Consider the following 10,576-nt stretch of genomic DNA (forward strand, 5'->3'; position numbering starts at 1 on the left):
TATACAATTTTATGCCAAATAAATGCTTCAGAATGCTCATTTGTGGTCCAAGTGGATCTGGAAAAACAAACACATTAATGCATAAGATTTACAATTTGCTTTATTATGACAAAATCTATTTGTATGCAAAAAACCTTGAGCAATCAAAGTATCAAATTCTATTAAACAAGTTTCAACCAATAAGTGATAAAGTTGGTTACGATATATTGAAGCAAGTAATGATCAAATTATTTCAGTATCCGAATGATAATCTGATAAATCTTGTAATATTCGATGATTTTGCTTGTGACAAACGCAAAAGCCATTGATTGATTACTTTATTCCAGGGAGACACAAAAATTGTAGTGTGATTTATTTAAGTCAATCATAGTACAAAACTCCAAAAGATATTAGACTGAACTGCTCACATTTTTGTATTTATGAATTTCCAAGCACTAATGAAAAATCACTTATTTGCCGCGAAAATAATACTACAAAAAAGTTATGAAAAAGCAACAAAGGATCAATACAGCTTCACCTATATTGATAAGCCACGAAAATTTACAACTAAAAACTTCATTGAACAATTATAATCCACTCCAATGATATACATGAGTTATTCAAACGGTTTATTAAAATCAACAAGTTCAAAAATAATTGAAGGCATACCAGGAGTTGGTTTTAAAATAAGTCCAAATGGTAATTATGATATGGAAAATAAAAAATTAACTAATTTGAAACCATGAACAGATGAAAGTGATGCTTTAACCAAAAAGCAAATATACGATCATGTAAAAGGAAATGGAGGTGATTCATCAAGCTCTCCTTTGGATGTTAATGATTATTTGAAAAAAAGATGGCTCAGTTTCTTTAACAGGTGGTTTGTCTATTGGTAACAACAAATTAATCAATTTGAAATAGGGAACAGGCAATAACGATGCGGTTAATTTTCATCAGCTAAGTAATACCGCAGCTGTGAAAGCTTTGAAAATTATGTAAAAACAGATGGATCTAGTGTAATAAAAGGGCACTTATTAATGGACAATAATCGTACACGGGATGTTGCACCACCAAGACAAAATTCAAGTGATGCTGTTAATTACGCCTATCTAAATAATTTTTATTTCAAGTAAATAATAATACAATAATAGCGAGCTCGATTGTCAATCTCAGATAAATGTGCAAAACAAAAGAATCGCCAATGTTAAATTTCCTTGATTAAATCATCATGATGCAATGGGTTATGCTTTTTTTACAAATAATAATTTTAACACTATGTTTCAATAACGATATTGATTGTAATGGTAAAAGGTTTTACAATTCAGGATCTTACACTAATAATAATCAATTGATAACTGGAAATATAACCGAAGGAAGATATTTGAGAAAAAACCAAGCAACAATAAATATGAATGCAAAACGAGTGACTAATGCCAGAACTTTAATTTCAAATAACTATCTTGCTACAAAAGCTTATGTTGATACTCGATCAAGAAATATTGATTTGTCTAATTATTAAAAAAAATCCGGTGATACAATGTAGGATTCTCTCAACATGAGCAATAATAAAATAATTACTGTAAAAAATACTACTGATAATTGAGATGCTGTAAATTTACAGCAACAAAAGAATAGTGTTTCTGCTCTTTCACTTGCAGTTGATCAAGTATATATTAAAAATGGTAGCACAACTTTAACAGGAAATCTTAATGTTAATGGTCACAAACTGATAAATATGAGCTCACCTGTTATTAAAAATGACAGTCTAAATAAGCTATATGTTGACCAAAAAATAGGCGAGAGTCATAGCTCACATGAAAATCGTACAAATATATTCAAATACATAACAGATAATGCTGGCGAATTTTCTGCAGATTATGGTATTTCTAGTGCAAAATTAATTGATTTCGATGATATGCCCCACAAAATTAGAAAAAAAAAATTTTCTTTTACTTTGCAAAAGTCTAATCAAAATTCACAATACAGAGGTGACCCTCTTTAAATTAATAAGAGACAACTTTTCAAATAATTACACTTTAGCGCTTGAGTTTTATTTAAAAAAAAAACAGGGTTTACTGTTTATTCAAATGAACTTCTCTCTATGAGCATCACATTTGAAGTTTTAAACATGATTATAGCAAAACAAGCAACAACAAAAGTATCAAATGAATATCACTACATGAGATCAATATTAACTCTTTATCCTGATGGTACTTCAAATCAAATTCAAAGAAGACTTTATATTAATATAAAAGCTAATTATGACATTAATAGCCCATTATCATTACCAATGTATTTTGTATGTTATGGTGTAAAAAATGCAGCATTAAATAATCTTGACATTAGTATTTATGATTGCAGAAAAGCTTATGAAATATCGTCTGATGAAAAATTTACAATCCATATGCCAATTGATATGAATGGAAACGACATTTTAAAAACATCTCATTATTTACACGATTATCTAATTACCAATTTATCAGACAAAACTTTTATTATAAATGGAAGTAGTGGATCAATAATCAAACAAATTCAAATTATATATAATGCTTTCAAACCAAATTATGAAAACTTAATATTCAGAATACACATATACAAACGTTAAATATGAATTTAGCATTACAAAACGGCCATTTTAAAGTCAAACTAATAAACAACAATGTGCCAAACAAAGAGCTTGATATCTTGATTAAATATATTCATTAAAATATTATATTTAATATTATAATGACAACTGATCAAAAAATATTTAATTTGAATCATATGAGAAAAAAATCTATCAGATGATAAAATTAAAGAAATAAAAGATTTGTATAAATATTTTGGTGTTATAAAAAACGTCATAAATTTTACAAAACAATGGATTTGTCATGTGAAATTGGATCAACAGGTTTGGTTGCTATAGGAACAATTGTCGGAGCTATTACTCTAAATCCTATTGTTTTAGGAGTAATATCAGGCTCTGGTCTTATTTTGAAAGAAATGTGTAAATTTGCTTACACCACTTATGAAAAAATATTAATAGATCTACGGTCGTATTTACGAGGAGTCAAATTCAACGAGGCGCAATTTTTCACTGAAATTCGACTTATAGATCAAATGATAACCGATCTATGCCCATCTGTATCGATCAGATTTGCTGTAAAATATAACAAAAAATTCGTTGTTCAATCAACAAACAAAGCTTATTCCAATATTTCTCATAATCATGCAAAGTCTTTTTGGATTTAGTAATTGGAAAAAGAAATTTCAAATTCCAATTTTCGAGAAGCTTGTGTATTATAAATTTGATTGATATCATCATTTTTCTATCTTTGTTAACTTGTGGTAAAACAGTGTTTATTAAATCAAATATTTTTAAAACATTATTAAAGACAATTGATGAAATTTGTTTTTTATTACAAAGGCTGAATTCATTAAGAATATTAATAATATGATATTTTCTGATATAAACTGATTTTTTTCTTATTTTATACATATTGTCATAAAAATCTATGTAATTATTTTTATGAATAAAATGATCAATAGTGCTGCAATTTTGGCATGTCATTTGATAATTATCTACTAATATTAATTCTTTTTTATCACAACAACTATCATCGTTATGTGTTTTTACATCATCTTCATTATGTAAAATAACACAACAAAAAGGATTCGTTTTATACTCCTTTTTAAATAAATCTGTTTCATGTAATTTTTCACAAATCATTATATAATATAAACAGAAAAACATTTTAAAAAATATTATAGCTTAAAAGCATATGCTTACAGGCATTATAAAATATGAAAAGTCATGATGTCACGGCACAGCTGTGCCGCTTTTCTATCTACAACACTCTTGACAGTAACATTCTAAATCATGACTCCAAGGCAAAGCTACATCAAAATGAACTCTCTCGCCTCTAATGTAATAGTCTTTTATTTCCTTAAGCACTGCACCATCACACTCAATCGAACATGTGGAAAAAACCCAAAATGGAAACCAAAATGGAAATAAAAGAGAAACAATTTTGGTAAAAAAAAAATGAAAGTTGTGATTGGTTAAAACTGACTTGAATATATTTATTAGATCATTTTCATTGGGAAACGCCCTTTCTTTATTTCCGAGAATTTCAGGCTATGGTGATTTTTCCATTTGATTATGTGAATATTTAAACATATTGGTTAGCAGTATTGGATTTATTATTTGTTTCTTTGTTTGAATTTTTTGAAAAATAGATAGAAAAAATTTTGTGTTGAAATTTTTGTTTGAACTCATTTTTAATCCCAATGTCAAATTTCAACACAAAATCCCAAGGTCAAATTCAACGCAAAATCAAACGCAAAATTCCAAGGTCAAATGTCAAATTGGAAAATGAGCTTGTGCCCCCAACTACTATACTACTAATAGCACAGATCCGGTGCACGTGGTCGACTGACCTTTGATGTGAACACGAGAGCTGGCCTTGGTTGTTTACCTACAGGAGCGGGGAACACCCATGTAAACAATTTACTTTCAACTCTCAATGTGCCTGCGATGAACTCATCAACTTTTAAAAATCGGGAAAGGGAAGCTGGAAAGGCAATAGAACTGGTAGCAAAAGATAGTTGCCAACAATTCCTAAACCTTGAAAAAGAGAAGGCAATTGAAAATGGTAACAAGCCTGACCAGAACAATTTGGTACCCATTGCCTGTTCTTACGACATGGGGTGGCAGAAACAGGCGCGAGGTTTCAACTCCAAGACTGGACATACTGCAGTCATGGGCCTTTCAACTGGAAAGGTCCTTGACTATGCAACGAAAAATGAAATGTGCCGCACCTGTTACGAAGCTAAAAAGGCAGGAAAACAACCAAAAGACCACGACTGTAGAAAAAATCATTCAGGATCTTCAAAGTCAACGGAGCCTTTAGCTGCAGTTGAACTTTTCAATAAGGTAACTGAATCAAATGTCAAATTTTCAATTTACACTGGGGATGACGATTCAAGAGCTGAATCTCACCTAAAGCATAAGGTACCCTGTGGTGTGGAAAAATGGACTGACACAGTTCACATAAAAAGATCCCTTACAACACGCCTATACAACTTGAGCCAACAAAGTAAGTTCTCCAACAGTTCATTGTTGTCACAGAAAGTCATAAATTACCTTGTCAAGTCCTTTACATACTGTGTTGCACAAAACAAACATGCAGTTCCGACCGGTATTTCATCATCCCAACCAACACCTTGGGTCCACAGACTCTGAAGCAATAATTTTGACCTCACTGTAAACGGCTAAAGAGGCTACTTCTCTCTTTGTGTACAGCTTCTCTGATCCCGACTTAACAGAGTTCACATCAATTGTGAAGACAAGGCTGTCTGCTGTAGTATTCCACTTCAAACCCAAAGCTTTCGTGAGTGGACGGGCTTCTCTTAGATCACTCTCTAGCTTGATCAGACCATGTGATGCTCTATCCTTCTCAGGTATGGCTTGCATAAGCTCAGGTGAATTGCTAGACCATTTTGTCAAATTGAAACCTGCTTACTGCATAAGCTCAGTCGTGCTTTGCTGTAATTTCAGTGTTTCACGTACTCCATCTCTCCCTGAAGCAAAGTCGTCAACGTAAGTGTTCCTCAAGATTTCATGTGATGCTTCAGGAAATGTTTCTTTATATCGTTTGACATGCTCTTGAATAGTACAGATGGCAAGAAACGGACTTGAAATAACTCCAAATGTGACCCTTGTCATTCTTCAGAGTCCAAATTTCTCCACAGGTAACGATGTGAATCCCTATCTTCTTCCTTTAAGCGGACCTGTAGAAACACCTTCTCTATATCAATCATGATACCGATATGACTTTTTCGAAAGTGCAGGAGGATCCCAACCAAATCAGGCTGCAACACAGGTCCAGCTTCTAAGCAGCTATTAAGAGAGACACCATTACTATCTCTCGCAGACGCACCAAACACAGCCCTTGTCTTAGTTGTCTGCTTATCTTCTCTGATGACTGCATGATGTGGAAGATAGAACACAGGACGCCCATGGTGCAATTTGATCACAAGGTACTTCTTCTGAAACTCCATCGTCGATGTACTTATGAATCGCCTCTCTGTAGGACATGGCTTTGGCTGGCTCTTGAAGCAGCTTCTTTTCTAGATTGTACAGCTTATTTTCTGCTTGCTTATAGATATCTTTCAATACTACTTGTGCTACTTGATCTTCCTTCCGTGGTAAGGAGACTTCATATCGACCATCTTTGTATGTTAAGGTGTCTCTAAACGTCTTTAAGACCATGGCTTCACTGGGGTTAGTAGAAGGTGAACTTTCAGTAGGTTTGATACCAATAGACTCCAAGTTCCAGAACTTCTTAATTGTTTCATTCAATTGTTCCTCAACGGAAATTTGAACGTTCATAGACATAGTACATTCTTGGCCATGACCGCCTGTTGGTCCACAGAAGACCCAACCTAGTGACGTGCGAACTGCAACTGGTTCATTTGTGACAATGTCTCTTGTCACAAAGGAATAATAAAACTCCAAGCCAATGAGCACATCAATCTCCCGTTCACCTCGGGGGAATTTTTCAGGAAACTTTATGCCTTGAAGATGAAGCCATTTTGCTGGATGAATATCCACAGCCTCAGCTGGACGGCAAATAACTGGCGCAGTAAGTGCTTCATCACATTGCGGCTTTCCAGGCTTATCAACAGGTGCTACAGTAAAAGCAATTCTCTTTCGCAGAGTTTCCTTGTCTGACTTTCCACCAAATCCAGACAGCAATTCCAACACTCTTTCCATCTAGGCCAAGCTCTTGCACAATACTTTGTCTAACAAATGAAGTCTGTGAACCGGGATCAGGAAAACATTGAACAACTTTCGAGCAACCATTGGATCCACACATAACAGCTGGCACAGTTTGAAGAATAACTTTGCCACCACCACTAGACACCATTGAACTTGCTACTACATGTGAAGCTGCTGTAGAAGGAGGTTCTTGAGATAAGGATGCTCTCTTCGGGGAGGTTTTTGATGAACTGACCGAATTCATATGAAGGAGGCTATGGTGTTTACCCCGACAGTGCTTACATGGCGGTTTTTCACAACTTTGAGCCACGTGACCAGCTTCTAAGCAACGAAAACAAAGACCTTTCGACAATCCCATCCTGAATCTATTTTTCACTGCCAGTGACAGAAAATTAACGCATGACCACACGTGGTGATTTCTTTCGACAAACACAGCACTCTTTGACTTGCATAGAAGCACATAGTGCAGAAGTAGATGATCTTCGTGGTGAACTAGACTTGAAATTCACCTGCTTTCACACCTTGCAGTGTTTTCCTTGGCAGAGGGCTTGAACTCCAGAGAGGGAGACTGGGAAGACTCTTTGGCTCGTTTTTCTTGTTCTAAGAAAGCAAACAATTTTTTCACTTTCACACAGTCCTCTTTTGCTTTCCATTTGCCAAATTCAAGCTCCCACCTTTCAACAACCCTTTTTGGCAGCTTGTCCACAATTAGGGGTACAAGAACCGGTGCTAAAATTTCAGTATTGAATGTCCCACCCATGGATTCAACAGACCGAACATGTCCAACCACTTGATCATAGAATTTACGCATTGACAATGCATCATCAGAGTTCAAACGCGGTAAATAAATCAGGGATCTTATGTGTGCATCGAGGATCAATCTTGGATGACCAAGCCTTTCTTTTAGGGCTTCCAAAACTGGCTGGTAATTCTCTTGTACCACTGCAAATCCCCTCACTGCTTCGGCAGCTGGCCGTTTAATGATCTCATCAAGTATTCTAATTTCTGTACCTCTGCTAAGGCCAAATTATCAACAACGGAGACCTTGATCGACTGGTAATAAGGTTGCCAACATAAAACGTTTCCATCAAAGGTAGGCAGATCAATTTTCGGTAGCTTAACTTGTACCTTAGGGCATGACTGGGTTACAGTTGCACTACTATCCATTCTCATCTCAGAGACAGATTTACATTCCAGATACTTCGTCATTTTAGACATGTATTCAATAACACGCAATTGATAGTCATTATGACTGCTACACTCTGTGTCGATTTCTTCGTCTTCTAACAGAGTACACATTGTGGCTTGCACATCTTGTAAATCGCTCCATTTATTAGCAATATTATCTTTCAAAACCTTAATCATAGCATGATTATCCTTCACTGATAGCGCTTCTTCGACAGACTTCAAAGTGTCCGTTACGGACTTTCTCTAGAACTTTCGTTTCTTCTTAATAGCTTCCGACTCTTCAGACATTTCGACTAACCTTGAATGATCACAATGTTCCTTATAGTCCACCAATTCATCAAGGTAGTCGTGCAAGGTAACAGCGCCAATCGCCCAAAATGCAAAGACCAACTCTTCATCCAAATCTATCCGAATCTATCCGACTCGAAGGACCATGAATTCAAGGATTTATTCCTCAAACGCAAAAAAGATTACAATTTCTACGCGACACAACGAATTCAACATAAACACACGAGCACATGGAAAAAATTATGCAGGGTGTCCCAAGCCCCTGCATCACTGGGGCCCAGGGTCCACGTGTCCGACAAAATAGAAGCTTTCAGTTCCGAACAACTTTTCAATGGTACAATCCATCCATATTTACTGAAAACATCTATCACCATAAGAAGATACTTGTATCCTTTATTCCATTTGCTGAATTTTTGCATTTCAACCAAATCAGTAGCCCATATTTCATCGATGTGATTTACGCTTTATGGGTTTATGTAATTCATCCGTTAATTTTTCTTGCCAGTCTTGGTTCCAAGGTTGTCATAGCCAGGAGTGGCACTGGGGATAAGCTTCCACCTGCTTATAAAATGCTCCTTACGGCGTGCTCCTCATCTAGAGCGAGCCACTGGCAGCTAAGTCCACCTCCCAGCCTGCTCTTGTGGCTAATTCTCTAAGCCTGGCGGAACTGCTTTTACTGATGGGAGAAGGGGCGAAGGCGGGTATCTGGCGCCTTAAAACCAGACGCAGCGGGTAGTTGGGGCTCGTCAACCCGGGAGGGTAGCCCATCTAGGGGAAGGAAAACCCTGATTTCAAACCTCCGCTGCCTTGTGGCATACCCGGTCATGGGAAAGGCTTCGGGAGTTAACCCCGAGGAAAAATCCGGAGTGGAGCCCCTAAGGCAGTTGGACTGTTGATGTCGACATCCCTCTAGCAGCTCCTGCAGCCAAACCAGCTCCAGGTGTAATGCTCTGTGTTCCCTTGGACCAAGTTAGTGCGGCCGAGAGGGGGGCCATGTTGAATGGGCAGCACAAGGTCTTTATATACCTCGCCCAGGCTTGCGCCCTGGAGAGGACACTCCAGTCTCGCCATTCGGTGAGAGCACAACACGGAGTACAGCAGTTTACCAGTTAGAAGTCCATGCTCAACTGGCGTAGAGTAGGGCGCTAGGGATTGTCCTCGACGGTGGGAGGGACCATCGTAGTTCTACTGGTCAGCTACCGCCCGCCTCAAGCCGGGCAGCCCCCGGACAGTAAGGTACTGACCCGCCACGGTCTGCCTGCTTCAGTGGGTGCCTGGAGCTTAGAGTCAAAGATCAACAAGCAGATCGTCAACCACGCACCAGGAAAACAACGAAAGAACAAAACCAGAACATCAGCTTTCTGGATTGGGAGCTGGAATGTACGGACCATGCGGCCCGGACTGTCTGAGGATCTGCAAGCAATTGACGATGCTCGCAAGACAGCAGTGATAGATCGCGAGCTGCACAGATTGAATATCGATGTCGCAGCCCTGCAGGAAACACGACTCCCAGAAAATGGATCCCTTAAGGAGGAACACTACACCTTCTTTTGGCAAGGAAAAAGTGCTGACGAACCCAGGGAACAAGGAGTGGGCTTTGCCGTGAGGAATTCGCTGCTCTAGATGATAGAACCTCCAACAGACGGGACAGAGAGAATTCTCAAGCTGCGTCTCTCAACAGTGGAGGGCCATGTCAACATCATCTGTGTTTATGCCCCAACACTACTGGCTACGGGGGAAGCAAAGGACCACTTTTACGAATCTCTGGATACTGCACTCAGCACCATCCCAGCGTCCGAGCATATCTACGTCATAGGCGACTTCAATGCAAGTGTAGGCTCAGATCGTGAGACATGGCCAAACGTCTTAGGTCACCACGGCACAGGGAAAATGAACGACAACGGCCAGAGACTTCTGGAACTCTGCTGTTACCACAACCTATGCATAACTAACACCTTCTTCCAGAACAAAGCATGCCACAAAGTATCTTGGAGACATCCCAGGTCAAAACACTGGCACCAGCTGGATCTAGTCGTCACTAGGCGAGACTCTATCAACATTGTCTGAAACACAAGAGCCTACCACAGGGTTGACTGCGACACCGACCACTCGATTATTGCCTCCAAAGTAAAGCTGAAACCAAGGAAGCTCCACCACACCAAGCAGAAGGGCCAGCCTCGCATCAACACCAGCAAGACAGCCTACTCACAAAAGAACGACGAGTTCATTGTAAGGGTCGAAGAAACACTGACTGACAGACAAGAAGAGAACGCTGAGGATAGATGGAACTCCATCCGCAATACCATCTACAGTGCCGCAGTCCAAACCTACAGCAAAAAAGAGCGTAAGAACGCGGAC

General features: G+C 38.1%; 1 protein-coding gene across 1 annotated transcript; it reads right to left on the bottom strand.

Moving 5' to 3' along the window:
- Positions 1-7,247: 7,247 nt before the first annotated feature.
- LOC137968487 (uncharacterized) lies at positions 7,248-9,289 on the bottom strand. Its single transcript, XM_068815052.1, has 2 exons — positions 9,150-9,289; positions 7,248-7,758 (listed from the first exon to the last, which is right to left on the bottom strand). The coding sequence occupies exons 1-2, from the start codon at positions 9,287-9,289 to the stop codon at positions 7,248-7,250; spliced, it is 651 nt and encodes a 216-aa protein (XP_068671153.1).
- Positions 9,290-10,576: the final 1,287 nt, after the last annotated feature.

This window comes from Montipora foliosa, chromosome 8 (genome assembly GCF_036669935.1).
Source record: "Montipora foliosa isolate CH-2021 chromosome 8, ASM3666993v2, whole genome shotgun sequence".
NCBI lineage: Eukaryota > Metazoa > Cnidaria > Anthozoa > Scleractinia > Acroporidae > Montipora > Montipora foliosa.